This window comes from Odontesthes bonariensis, chromosome 4 (genome assembly GCF_027942865.1).
Source record: "Odontesthes bonariensis isolate fOdoBon6 chromosome 4, fOdoBon6.hap1, whole genome shotgun sequence".
In the NCBI taxonomy this organism is placed as follows: domain Eukaryota; kingdom Metazoa; phylum Chordata; class Actinopteri; order Atheriniformes; family Atherinopsidae; genus Odontesthes; species Odontesthes bonariensis.
This window is the reverse complement of record NC_134509.1, coordinates 10051494-10066672: the sequence shown is the minus strand read 5'-3', so window position 1 is coordinate 10066672 and position 15179 is coordinate 10051494. Positions and strand designations below refer to the sequence as shown.

At 42.7% G+C, this 15179-nt stretch overlaps 1 protein-coding gene across 1 annotated transcript; it reads right to left on the bottom strand.

The window, feature by feature from the left end:
- Nucleotides 1-360: 360 nt before the first annotated feature.
- Nucleotides 361-14935, bottom strand: cntf (ciliary neurotrophic factor). The gene is made up of 3 exons (XM_075462896.1): nt 14475-14935; nt 9655-9963; nt 361-9569 (listed from the first exon to the last, which is right to left on the bottom strand). Exons 1-3 carry the CDS (start codon nt 14592-14594, stop codon nt 9396-9398), a joined length of 603 nt encoding a protein of 200 aa, XP_075319011.1. The 5' UTR covers nt 14595-14935; the 3' UTR covers nt 361-9395.
- Between the last annotated feature and the right edge of the window lie 244 nt (nt 14936-15179).

The window sequence follows — 15179 nt, the reverse complement described above, 5'->3', positions numbered from 1 at the left end:
CACCTATTTTACTTACATGCACATCACTTACAGCTAATCGTGAAGATACTCACACCTACAGAGAGTCTCACTAATAATATTTCGAATCAAAATGAATTAAAGTGCAGAGGCTTTCTGACCAACAAAGTAAAGAAAATCCAGTCTTCCATATGAACAACACGCAATTCAAATTATGTTCAGAATCAGTTTATTTCACAGCCTACAAGCACAAAAATAAAATAAACAACCAGTAAGATCGAAAGAAAAAAGTTTCTATCGGAAAAACATAAAATATGTTACTTTGATTTCATATTCACAACACTTCAACTGCTGATTTTTTTCAAGATCAGAATGATTTTTGTGTGTGTGTGTGTGTGTGTGTGTGTGTGTGTGTGTGTGTGGCTGTGCTGTTGTCATCCTTAATCTATTCTTTATAGGAGAAGTTGAAACAAAAATTCTGGTTGTCAAATTATCTTGATGTACTTTGTGTAAATACCGCAAGTTCCCGTTACTCAAGTTTAAATAAAAGCAACAACGACTATACTTCCAAAAAAAAGCAAGTTTATATCGGCCCAATGAAAATTTGAAGTGATCAAAGCAGTCGTGAGGAACATAGGGTGCTTTGATCATGGAGGGCATGCAGAAACAGCAGATTTGACGAAGTACAGAAACTTTTACTTCTGTGAAACCACAAAGAAACTGGTCGAAAGCTCAAACTGGAGAACATAATTTTTTTTCACAGTGATAACAGTTACTGATAACATGGCAGCTGGCATCAGCAATTAAATGATCAGCATTAAAGTAAAGTCCTCACACCCAGATAAATAAAATTATTATCAAATAAGCTGAGAAATGACCAAGTCCTCCTGACACCATTCTCCACAACAACTGGTTAGACATTTTCTATTGAGGATTTGCATGGCCTGATAGACATATGTCACTGAAAAGTCCTTTGTTTTTATAAAAGGATGTTTGCATACACACAAATCCTCAGATATAATTATGTTCTTGATGTTGTTACAAGAGATAAAGCCTTATGACACCGTATCAGAGTTTTGTGTTTTGGGACCAGTCTGCCCTTTTTGCTGGCCCGGATCCACAATCATCTTCTGCTCTTGGCAAAGGGCTCTGATCCTCTTAGAATACGAAACGATTTCCATCAATATTAAAAAAAAAACAACAACACAAAGCTTGGCTCTACAAACCGGGATCAGCACTGCTTTCTACAACCGAGTTGCACACACACTTCTGTGGTAATGTACAGAAATCCATCCATTCTTCAACATGAAATGTCTCAACAACTGAGGCTTGCTGTGTGTTTCAAAGTCAAAAAGCTACTAATAAATAGATTAAGACAGTAATGGAAGCCAATAGATACCTTAAAGCCTCTATGCTCAAAAAGTTCAACCCATAAGTTCTCTAACAAATAGTGAAATTGGTCTTTTTATGTCTAAAAATACTTTTGTTTAATTGTAAGATTTTAATCTCATTGGTTTTATTTGACATTGCAAGATCTACGCCTTGTCTTCATCTCCTTAATACTTGGCCTTGGATATATTTACAGGAACATTCAGAAATAAACCCAATTAAGAACCTAATCTGAATAAAGCGTTTTAGAGGGGTAAAAAAAACAAAAATACCAACACTCGCCAACATTTGGCTTTTGAGCGCAAATCGGAGGGCGCATCCCTCCTCAAATGAGTCTGCGATTATCGCAGGTTTTTATCTGCTTCAGCTCCAGTTGGAATTGATGGGAACACGAGGTCCTGAAGTCAGAGCTACAAAAGCGGGTACTGCCCACTTATCTTTATGGAAACAGATTTTTGCGGACAAAAAACACCTAGAGCGAGCTTATACATTTTTTTGTGCATTAGCAGACGGTTTTTCATTTGTACTGTTTCCATTCCCGTTTTCTCATTCACATCTTCTAAATAAGAACCAAAAAGGAGAATGGAAACCTAGCTACCCAACACCAAACAACTTATGGACAAAAAGAGACGAGCTTGATTGACTTTACTGTCTGCGAGACAGCTGGCACCTGACCTCCACTGTCCAGTCAAACTCAATTGATTTGTCTAATTATCTCAGAAGGTAGTGCTTATCAACTGATGTCCAACATAGGCTGCAGGATACATCCCTTCATGCTGTAATAGTTACAGGCTTGTCCCTTGGGAGGAAGTGGTAGTTTCTAGACTGTTTCTTAAGACAGTTTAGCTCACAAACACAGAGGATAAAGTTTGCTGAGTTTTTTTTTTTGTTTTTTTGTTCCACTCCCGTTTAAAAAACGTTTTTTAATGTTAAAAAAAAGGATAAGACACTGTCATGGAAACAGGATTTTCTGATTATTTTCACCAAAGTTAAGGTCGTTCAAGGAAGCTCTAATCAAATTAAGCGATGTGGCTTATTCTGATCGGCTTAGCCGCATTATCGTAGTATATAGAACATATTATATATTCATACGCCTTTTCTGACAAACACTGACACCGTATGAGTAAGTCATAGGCTCTCGCAGAACAGGATGGCTGTGAGAAAAAAGAAAGACACCCTTACTGTGCGAAGGTGAAACCCAATAGTTTTTTTTAAGAACGTAGACGTAATTGAGGGCGCAAACATTGCAATGATAGGAGAATGTAATGTGGGTAGTCATTAATCTGACCATACTCTAACATGTGAACAGGAATATGAATGGAATATCCTGCTTTCAACTCATGTACCCTAAACAGCATAATCAGAATTCATAATCACAAAACACTCCTCAGCCTCCCTGGCAAGGTCTATTCGGGGGTACTGGAGAGGAGGATGCGCCGGATAGTCGAATCTCGGATTCAGGAGGTGCAGTGTGGTTTTCGTCCTGGCCGTGGAACAGTGGACCAGCTCTACACCCTCCGCAGGATCCTGGAGGGTGCATGGGAGTTCGCCCAACCGGTCTACATGTGTTTTGTGGACTTGGAGAAGGCGTTCGACCGTGTCCCTCGGGGACTCTTGTGGGGGGTGCTCCAGGAGTATGGAGTGCCGGACTCCTTGATATGGGCTGTTCGGTCTCTGTATGATTGTACGTTTGGTCCGCATTGCCGGCAGTAAGTCGGACATGTTTCCTGTGAGGGTTGGACTCCGTCAGGGCTGCCCTTTGTACCGATTCTGTTCATAATTTTTATGGACAGAATTTCTAGGCGCAGCCAGGGCGTTGAGGGGGTCCGTTTTGGCGACCTCAGAATCGGGTCTCTGCTTTTTGCGGACGATGCGGTTCTGTTGGCATCCTCAGGCCGTGACCTTCAGCTCTCACTGGAGCGGCTCGCAGCCGAGTGTGAAGCGGCTGGGATGAGAATCAGCACCTCCAAATCTGAGACCATGGTCCTCAGCCGGAAAAGGGTGGAATGCCCTCTCCGGGTCGGGAATGAGATCCTTCCCCAAGTGGAGGAGTTCAAGTATCTCGGGGTCTTGTTCACGAGTGAGGGACGAATGGAGCAGGAGATTGACAGGCGGATCAGTGCGGCGTCTGCAGTGATGCGGGCTCTGCACCGGCCCGTCGTGGTGAAGAAGGAGCTGAGCCTGAAGGCGAAGCTCTCGATTTACCGGTCAATCTATGTTCCTACCCTCACCTATGGTCACGAGCTTTGGGTAGTGACCGAAAGAACGAGATCGCGAATACAAGCGGCCGAAATGAGTTTCCTCCGCAGGGTGTCTGGGCTCTCCCTTAGAGATAGGGTGAGAAGCTCGGTCATCCGGGAGGGGCTCGGAGTAGAACCGCTGCTCCTCCGCATCGAGAGGAGTCAAATGAGGTGGCTCGGGCATCTGGTTAGGATGCCTCCTGGACGCCTCCCTGGTGATGTGTTCCGGGCCCGTCCCACTGGGAGGAGGCCCCGGTGAAGACCCAGGACACGTTGGAGAGACTATGTCTCTCGGCTGGCCTGGGAACGCCTCGGGGTCCCCCCAGAAGAGCTGGAGGAAGTGGCCGGGGACAGGGACGTCTGGGTTTCTCTGCTTAGGCTGCTGCCCCCGCGACCCGATCCCCGGACAAGCGGCAGATAATGGATGGATGGCAGTTTGTTCCACTTGTTTGCAGCATAACAGCTAAATGCTGCTTCTCCATGTTTAGTCTGGACTCTGGACTGGACCAGCTGACCTGAGTCCTTGGATCTAAGAGCTCTGCTGGGTTTATATTCTCTGAACATATCACAGATGTATTTTGGCCCTAAACCGTTCTGGGATTTGTAAACCATCAGCAGGCTTTTAAAATTTATTCTGTGACTGACTGGAAGCCAGTGTAAAGATTTTAAAACTGGTGTGATGTGTTCAGATCTCTTAGTCCGGGTTAAAACTCGAGCAGCAGCGTTCTGGATGAGCTGCAGATGTTTAATGCTCTTTTTGGGAAGTCCAGTTAAAAGAGCGTTACAGTAATGGAGTCTACTGGAGATGAATGCATGGATGAGTTTCTCCTGGTCTTTTTGGGAGAGGAAACCTTTAATTCTGTTTGCTCCCAAACAGAATGATCTCAGTTTTGTCTTCATTTAATTGTAGAAAATTCTCTCTCATCCAGGTGTTTACTTCCTCCAGACACTGACACAGTACGTCTGCTGGGCTGCAGTCGTCCGGTGACAGAGACACATAAAGTTGTGTATCGTCTGCATAACTGTGATAATTGATGTTAAAGTTCTGCAATATCTGACCCAAAGGGAGCATATACAAGTTAAACAGAAGAGGTCCAAGAATTGACCCCTGGGGGACTCCACAAGTCATGGCCACTCGCTCAGATTCATAGCTGCCAATTGTAACAAAATAACTCCGGCCTTCTAAGTAGGACCTGAACCAGTTAAGGACCGCTCCAGAAAGTCCAACCCAGTTTTCCAGCCTGTGCAACAGGATTCTGTGATCTACAGTATCAAACGCAGCGCTGAGGTCCAACAGAACCAGGACTGAAACATTACCAGAATCAGTATTCAACCTGATGTCGTTTAACACAGCGGTCCCCAACCACCGGTACCGGTCTGCGAGACATTCCAAACCGGGCCGTGAGATTGGGGGGGAACGGGAAAAAAAAATAATTAAATTTTTTTTTTAAAAAAGACATGGAAATCGGAAAATTCTTTCATTTCACTCGCTAGATTATATACTTGGAAACTGCATAGATTGCATTATAGGAGGCCGATTGTGCACGTTTATTTTTTTCAATGATGACTGTGTCTGTCATCATATCCTAATTTGTAAAAGCGTCTGCTAAATGTAATGTAAAAGAAGTGAATGCATATAGAAATACCCCCCACCCTCAGTGTCTGTTGAACGTAAAGTACAAAAAAAGTAATCTCTTTTCAGGTTTTTGACAGTAGTGGTGTTTCTCCATGGGGTTTTCTGTTTGCTCAAGGTGCTCTTGATATTTATCAGTGCAACAGCTTCAATTACATTCAAAATGTTTAAGGCTACGGCTACACGAAAACGAAACAAGGTTTTTTTTGAAAACGGGTACGAAAATTCTTGCGACCACACGGCAACGCGCTGCTGTAAAGACTCAGGTCCAGACGAAAAGGGATGAAAACGATGAAACGATGCAGTACACACGCCACTGTGTCACGCCACGCTGTGAGACAATAGAGAAGTGTTAAAATTGGCTCACAGCGTCAACGTTTGACTGACGCAAAAACGTTTTAGCTGTAACAATGGAAACGAAACGAGGCCGTTTTCAAACTTTCCCACTCTGGAACCCGTTCTCAAAAACTATCGTTTTGGGGTAGTGGGAACGCCGGCTCCGTGTGGCCGCGACAGCGAAACGATAAGAAAAAGTATCGTTTACAGTGAAAAACGTTTTCGTATAGCCGCAGCCTAAGTTGAAATGATCCAGCAGTCCTTCAACAGACTCTGCGCTCATTGTTGGTAACATAGCTATGGCCTCCCTAAACTGAGCACTTGTTTTCTCATTAATGTTCCTCTTCTTAACTGAGAAGCTGATTGTTTGAACATTCTGAGTGATAAATAAATCAAATAAAATACAAAAATGGTCAGACAAGGCCAAATCAATAACCACAACAGAAGAAATACCTTGTGTTTCTTTTAGTTAACTTGATCATATATTAGTCATAATGGATGTCCGTGTTGTGCTTCAACACATGAAAATGAGGGCATACATTAGAAGGGCTTATATTTTCAGTAAATTTTGAAGGCTGTTTTTACCTGAGTAACATGAAGTGCACGCAGCTCAATCTGGCGGTTTTGAACAATGTTCTTGCTGACAGTTAAAGTGTCATGCTAAATTGTGCCTGCAGCCCCCCCATTGGTGTGTTCACTTGTGCACCAGTCACTGGCATAAATACCATTTATACAACTAATGCAACTGCATTAGGACAATTACAGCGATTAGTGTGCAGTGACTGACACATTTGCAACTACAAGGAGTTGTTGTAGAAAAACATTCCCACATCAGACATCAAGACAGAAACTGAGAAAGTGGTATACCGAAACAAAAAGGAGCTTTCAGAAGACATCTGTAAAAGAAGTGAAAGAGTTAGGCCTGCCAGCTGAATCTGACGTATGTAATACCCAACTTTCTCAGTAGAAAGCTAGAAAAGAGCACATGTAATGCAAGTTGAACCTTTGTTTTGGCCTCGATGCAGACAGCTGCACATCGATGTGTCTTCACCTGTGTCCTGTACTGCCACTATGATTTTACCTTTTATCGTGCGCCCACACCAGATTTTGTCACAGAGCTATTGGCCTGTTTTTTTAGTATGTTTGTTGAAGTAGCACCGTTTCACTCACTCTTGAATTTAACATTAATCTGATGTTTAACTGTGAGACTGAAGCATTTGTCAGAGCTTCTGCTGGCTAATATGCTTATATGGCTGTGTGGAAATGATTAAATATAATAGGCAATACACCAACAGCATTTTGTTTTTCATAAAAAGAGTTTTATTTAGAGTATTTTGAAGGCAGAAATAAAACAGATAAATACAGAGATGCGCATGCATCTGCTCAGGTGGCAGTGGGGGCCCTATGTTCCTATACTTCATAGCACTAACACTATGTACCATAGAAGGAAGAGGTCAACATCAACTAGTTAAATCTGTGATTGTGAACTTTGTTCAGAATTTCAAATTGTGACCTATGAACATGAACTCGCTCAGTTTTGATGAACAATACAGATTGGAGCATATCTTAATTAGAATTTGGACAAATATGGTACTGAAAATGGATGGATGCAATTTTAGATTTAGATATTACCTGACGTTACCTCAGATTCTCAATTGAACGTAGGAGTGAGTATGAGAGTGCTTGGTTGTTTGCCTCTGTGATGAACTGGCGACCCATTCAGGGTGTTTCCTTCCTCTCACCCAGTAGAAGCTGGAATAGGCTCCAGCCCCCCGCAACCCAGATCTGGATTAAGCAGGTATACAAAATGGATGGCTGGATGAACATTACTTCCTTTAAATGGTTCAATGATCTGTACGATCCCAAGCATTTTTAGCGCATTAGAAACGAGCTGAACCACAGCCCAGTTTGAGCCAAAGCGAGTCCACCGCTTCTCTCCAGACCAGCATTGGACTATTTGGTCCAAATGGTGTGAAAGTCTCCAAACTTTGGGACACCAAAGCTCCTTTTGGACAACCAAGCTAATTTGTTAGCCAAGATAAAAATGAAATCTGGCACTTTTGACTGGTCTCTTTAGTGTTAAAACTTTTGTAAGAATTAAAGATGCAGCAAACGGCAATTACACCAACACAATTCATAAGGAAATCAATATATTTAGTTGAAGGGAGTTATTCATACACTGCTGAAGATAAGGCAGCTGATCATGCAGTCTTCACTATGTTAAAACTCTTAACAGTTTCCGACAATTCGCTAAAAATAATCCTCCCTTTGTACTTCACACCATTTGTCTACAACTCGCTCCCACAGCACCTTGTTGTATAATAAACAACTTTTCTGTTGAAGATAGAAATATTAAAGTGTAAAATAGTGAGCTAAAAATAATCATTCCACAGAACATATAAACACAAAATATTTTGTTAACGGAAATTTATCCTCAGTGCTTCCTTGGAATCTGTAAGAAAGTGTTGTGTGGGTCCATCCGTGACTGACGCATAACATGTGTGGCCCAAATTCACCCAAGCAGTATTTTAAGTACTAAACCTTTGTTTCTAATAATGTAACAAACTCCTTGGTTTTTTTTGGTTTTTTTTTGAAGAAACAACATTCAGTTTTCAGAAGCCTGAAAACAGTTTAGTACACCCTGTGACACTCAAACTTCATACTTCCAGTGCACCCATCAACAGACAGACATACTATAAATCAAATCTGCATGTCAAAGTCGAAACAGAAAGGGTTCCTTTTTCCTGTTTTGGCCGGAAAAATAAATAAATAAAATAAAACTAAATTAAATTGAATCTGATAGACGGAGGTGACATCGATGTTCTTCCGTCATCTGTTTGTTTGCTTTTTGCTCCTCTATTTTCATAAATCTTACTGTTCATCCTTGTGAGTCTTCAATATAAAGGATCTAATCCCGTCTGCATTGTCTTCTCTTTCTTTTACACCCACGCTTCCTGCATGTGCAGGGCTGTGTAGCATAACCCTCTGATTCGGCAGTTTTCTGTTATTTTAAACAAGTTAAATCTGTATCTGAAATAATTTAAATGGATTAGTATTTTCACTAATTCTGCAGTGTTCTGCTCTTTACATTGTATTGTCACTACACTTCCTGTTTAGAATTATTTGATTGCTAATACGGCACCATAAAACATAAGAAAAAATAAAAATATATATAGAAAATTTTATACAATGAGTAATACCCAGGGAAAATCAAGAAATGAATCAAGTAATATCACCATATAAACACTAGAGGGTGCTGTTTCATATTTTCTTTCAAACACTCATCGTTGTTAGGTAAGATATGAAACTGTAGTATTCAAAAATCACAAGCGCATTGAAATGCTTCCACTTTCACGAGAATGCACCCCTTGCTGGCTGTCTCATCAGTAACCCGCCGTTCATCCTGGCAGTGTGCCTGCAGCTGTGTAAGGGGAGTGCTACATACAGTTAAACTGTGATAGATGTGTTGACGACTGGAAAAAGTAAGTAATGGTATTAACTTCTTTTTCCTTTACTTTACATTTTTACTGTTGTTTGACATAATCATACACGATGAAAAATAAATAAAGACTCTCATAGACTATCTTGTTCCATGTTTGTGGTTAAGTCTTGCGCCCTTTCCATCCGAGGTCTCTGGTTCTAAAAAGAATGCAGTTCCCCCCCATTTCAGCAGGGATCTGTGCCTTTCTCAGCTGGTTATTATCTTCTTACCCTCCATATCAGCTGGCCTCTCACTTTGGTCCTTTGAACACCTCATCTTCTCATGTCCTGCACCCAGCTCTTTCATTTTCTCCCAAACCACTTTTTTCTCACGCATTATTCTTCATCACCCTCACACCTCATCTCTGAGTGCTTCTCGTGCTCCTTAATCGCGTGCTCCTCATTCGCTCTTTGGCAACACCTGACGGCAGCTCTTGCAAGGTACTGATGGCCGTCTTGGTCCAGTGGTCCACTTCTTTGAAGATCCGGTAGACCCAAAGCTTCAGATCAAACAGAACTGCCGGACCATCTAACTGCAAATGAGAGGACGTAAATGGCTCTGCCTCAGTTTTTTTTTGTCTGGCTCTTCACTTTCACATCTGTCACACGGCCACTTACCTCCAAGCCCTCCAAGCTAGGAGTCAAGATGGTAGTACCATCAGTAGCTTTGAGGAGTTCTCCAGTGTTGATTAAGAGGAGCGACAGTCTGTCCTTTACCGTCTTCCTCATGTTCTCATACTCGCCCTTCTCCCCACCACCCAGCTCCTCTTCCTCTTTGGCAATGGCTCTCTCCAGCAAGCTGCGGCACTGCAGCAAAGCAGAGTGCAGACGCCAGAGCTCGTCTCTGGTGTCCAGCTGGGATGAAGAAGGAGGGACAGACACCAGCCGGCCATCAGCCACTTCTGGGGGGAGGCTCTCCTTCTTTCTCTGAGAATGAAAAAACAGAAAGAAGAAAAAGGGCGAGAACAAAGAACAAATGTGAGATGTGGGAGGATAATAATCAGAGAATGATATCAGAAAGTGAAATGCACGAGTTGATAATTGACGAATGTTGTCACTCAAACCACACGGATGTTACTTTTGATAGCCGTTTGTGCCTTCCGTTTAAAATGGCTTAAATTGAGGCAAAGGGAATTCTGCCACAATGCGATAGGAATTTCTTCTGGCTCACCCAACTAGTCTGAAGAAGAATTTCTGCTCAGCCCATCTCCAGTGGGACTTCTAACCTTCTCTAGAAAGTTAGAGTGAGCCAGTTATAATAACAGAGGCCCCAAATAATCAAGCAAAAAAGCCAACTCAATAACACGCAATGCTTTAGGAATAATTCTGGCGGGATGCAAAACTTTTTGGGTTTTAGAAAAGAAACAGACACTAAAGGAACAGATGTTTTCACTTAACTGCTTACCAAGACTAACTTAACCAAGTCTACAGCTAGCAAGCTATTAGACTACAAACATAGAGGAAAAGCTAGCCTGGCATAGCCACAAAACAACACGTTTAGACATCACTTATTGTTCAAATTAGCCAATTAAGATATGATGCAACACGACTAAGATGCTGCCTCAGATCTTACTGGATTAAACATTTTGCTAATGAGGAAGCTATGGACACAGCCCTGCAAACTGTGCTTCCAGTCGATATGCTAAGCAGGAAAGAAAAATATATATACTTCCAATAAAGTTACACGACTGGTTTAACATCAATATCAATCCAGTATTGCAAAAAGGCAATTCACATTGTCCCACCGGTCCACTAAAGGATACTAATAATAATGGCTAAAATGGCTGCTATGTAAGACCTCGAAAAGAATCAATTTCAACCAAAATCCAAAATCGTGATTTGTTCCTAAATCCACAACAACGACAATGACTTGATATGCAAAGTGTAAACCAAAAGTAAAATTAAAGTAATAAAAATGATGGTTTAACGTTGCAATCATGAGGCTGCCATCCAGGAACGCCTCCTGATGTGAACTTTTCTTCTTTTTTTGGTCACCTAAATGACACAAGAGCTGACTTATACGGGCCCAGTGGACTATCATATCATTTGTAGTAGTGCCTGATCGTTAGCATACATTCACTGTACTTTAAATAAACAACATACCACAATATAAAATGTCTATACACTGAGACATAGTTGTTTGAATGATGACAAATCTGAGGTTATGATTTGGTTTGGTAATGTTGTTGGCTCTCTTTGCAGGGATGATTTGCAGCTGTCTTTTTAGTACTTGCGCGAGGTTTGAGGCCACTTTGTGACTTTATACTGAGGCATTAATGTTGAACCCTGCGTGCAAGTTAACCAGCGTGAAAGAATAGCCTGATGTGACCCATGTGTTCTGAAAGTCAAGGGGGAAAGTTGTTGTAACGGCTCAGACTGCAGCGGGAATGTTACTGCAGGTCATTATGGATGCCCAGGGAAACGTTTGTGCGGCCTGAAACAATATCCTCATGGATCCCTGAGAATTATGATGACGTGGTAAATCCTGATAATGATTTAAGAGCAATGAGACGGACGTTGTAAACGAGTGTTTTCCCACCCAAATAATAGACATGGGGCAGGCTGCCTGGAAACAATAACACGCTGCCTGAAAGACTGACTAGTCTGAACATTTGATTTGAGAGTTTATGTGCCGAAAACTAACAAAGTTGTGCTTCCTGCAAGACAAGAAAAGAAATCACAGAAATGTGTAGTGGCAAGCATAAGGTTCTGTCACTGTGCAAACGTAGGAGAGTATATCAGCTGCGCTCCAAAGGAACACAGTTAAAGACTCATTTTTCTTTAAACATTGAAACAAGACTGGTGTATTTTCTTCTGTTAAATTAATCATTCATTTATTTGCTTATTTATTCATTTATTTGAAACAAAGGAAAAGAGCATCTAATAACAGCTACAGTCTGTGGACAGACATCATTTGCAAAGGCCAAATTAAGCAATTTCAAAGCAAACTCTTGCTCATACCTTGTCCCAATGATCAACAGCCATTGGCATCTCTAAGTAGCTACCTGGCACTCTGCTCATAAGGCAGGGTAAGACGAGGAAAAACTAAGGTTTACAGGAAAAGTGGAGTTCTAGTTGAGGCCTGGAAAACCAAGAAACCAGATGTGTGCTTGCAGGATTTCAAGAAAGGCTAATCAAATGAAAACACTCTCCAACTATAAAGCCGAAGGGCGGACTGATGGTTGCTACAGGTTTGTGTTGGCACAGGGACAATGGATTCAATGAAAAATACCAACAAAAATTAGTCTCGCTCATCTGAAAGAAAAGCTGCAAAAAATGAACAGAAGTTCCCTCCTACAACAGGATATTTATCCAACACACAGCCCAGAAACACAACTGTGGTAAAGTGAGCGTTCCCTTACAAACACCTCCTCAAGCAAGCCACCATTTAAAACAGTTCTTATATTTAATCAGTGACTGAATTACAAAGTTCATCATGCATATCTACTTTAAATCTACACCATAACTTTTTTTATTTCTAACAATCAGTTTAATTGCATGAGATCGCAGGTCACTGGTGCTTGGCTTGTGTGCGCGCTCACATAGTGTGGGCTCAGATATCATTAAGTTGGTTTTGTGTGTTTAAACGTCGTGCATTTTGCGCCCTGTGTGTTAAGTGTATGTACGATGTTGTGATTATTGGCCACGAAGACAGGTATTTCCTCCAAGACATGAGCTATTCTTATTTTTGGTAATTCCACTTTCTAAATGCCACTGCCAGGCGATTGCCTTAAAGGATAAGACCGTTTTTTTTACATTGGGCCCTTGATTGCACATTATAACATGATGTTCTACTCACCCCTGCTTGTTGTTGAACATTTGGAGCTGTTCCGAAGATATTCGAGAGGCGTCTGGCTGCTCTCTTGAGATATTCGGCCATGAAACGGTTTCCTATGGGCAAGCTTATACAGGCACAAACTATGCTGTTTATAATCTATTAATTACTGTACATTAGCACTGATAACGTGGAGGTGCGTCGCTTCCTTAAAAAAATCCGGGTTACTGTAATTTTGATTTTTTTGTCGTAAAGTGGGTGTTACTGACGTCCTCGTCGTGCTACTGCCACAGACAGCCCACAGACCTGCTGCCTATTTATTCATTCGGCTAAAATTCAAAATTAGTAACCCGGATTTTTTTAAGTAAGCGACGCACCTCCACGTTATCAGTGCTAGTGTACAGTAATTAATAAATTATAAACAGCATAGTTTGTGCCTGTATAAGCTTGCCCATAGGAAACCGTTTCATGGCCGAATATCTCAAGAGAGCAGCCAGACGCCTCGCGAATATCTTCGGAACAGCTCCAAATGTTCAACAACAAGCAGGGGTGGGTAGAACATCATGTTATAATGTGCAATCAAGGGCCCAATGTCAAAAAACCGGTCTTATCCTTTAACCTTTGTAGAGCTGCGGTTGAAGGCGAACTTTGCTGTTGGAGGATTATAATGAAGAAACGGTAGCAAGGCTTACTGGTTTTTCTTCCCTTTTTTCTTTTCTCAGAGGAGGAAACAAAGGTGACAGAGCAAAGGTCGGTGAGTCACTGTTTGCGTCTAATAAATTATCTATTCATCTTATACGTTTAATTAACTATGAATTTGCTAGTCTTATATATACATGTTTTAATAACCACCACTAGAAGTGCAAACTGAGGGTTTTGCCATGGACCGCACAATACTGCGACCTAAATACGAGGTGGATGTGAACTTTGAGGATAAATGCCTGGCTGCTCCCTTCCTCCGGGCAAGACGCATGAAAGAAAGGATGAGGGATCGAGTTGGCTGGAAGCCAAGAAGTTTTAATAACTAGCAGCTCTCGCACCTATCAGCAAAGACACGCGGGTTTGTGGAAAGAATATGAAGGCGTCGTCATAACAACACCCACCTCCATCATTCCAACTGAGTTCACGATCCCCACCCACCCACGCACACACAAACACACGCACACACACACACACACACACACACACACACACACACACACACACACACACGCACACACACACACACACACACACACACACGCACACACACCCCTCTACTCTGCATTCTCACCCCCTGCTGCCTTGGACATATTTTCTGTCTCTCTCATACATAAATATACATACTGGAATACACACACACAATCTTATCTTGCTCTTGCACGCACCCCTTTCATCCCTCTTTTGTGGGCTCCCTCTCAAGCGCACCCACTTTGTCGGTGAACTTCTCTCAGATACACACAGATGCCAACATGCACGCACAGACACACACACACGCACAGAAACTATCATTCTTCCAGTTAACCTTGGTCCGTTTTTCTCTTTCTCCCTCACACACACACACGCACGCACACCCTCCTCACTCTCACGCACACACATGCACGTACATGTTTCTCCACGTTTCCCTCACACTGTGACCTGCTGGCAGGTTGCAGCCAGTGGAAAAGTCAGCTCTCATACTCACATACAGCTCCAGTAAGATGGAGCACTCATGGTGAAGCTGCGCAGCTATGGCTGCGGCCCGGGCCGCCGTGGTCCTGCTCAGGTCCGAGCCGTTCGTACTTCTGGTCCGCCTGGTTGACATTACACCTTTAGCTGCCGGGCAGACTCTGAAAGAACAGTTCAGGGATCTACAGGGCAGCAACAGGTCCGCCCGTTTTATACTCTCCTGTAGCCTACGCCAGCCTCATCCCGACAGGTTTCCGCTCACGTTTCACTTCTGCATTCCCTTCCTCTCCGCTTTGATGTAACTCAGTCCTCCGTCAGTCAGGGCCAGCTGGGCGCCTCTCTGTCCAAGAGTTCCGGTAAGACGCGTCCCCCCAGTTTGTCCGACCTTACTGCTAGACTCTTGTGTGACGAAGTTTGCAGCCAACTCTCCGCCCTCTCCCCCGGGAACCTGATGCCTGGCAGGAGGAATTCAACGGGACACGCAGGGGCGGAGAGCCAGGAGGGAGGAGGAGGAGGAGGAGGAGAGAGAGGAACTCCTCAACTTATTCATGAGAAGCTTATCTGAGTTACTGGTGGTGACGAGGCAGAGATAGGTCCAATTCAAGCGGAATGCTGTCTGGACTATGTCAAGCTGCTTCCGTTGTTTGTGTGCCTGTCCCCTTTATGATAAGCAGCGGACACGAACATCAAGAGTAAACACGACATGAACTCTACCACCCTG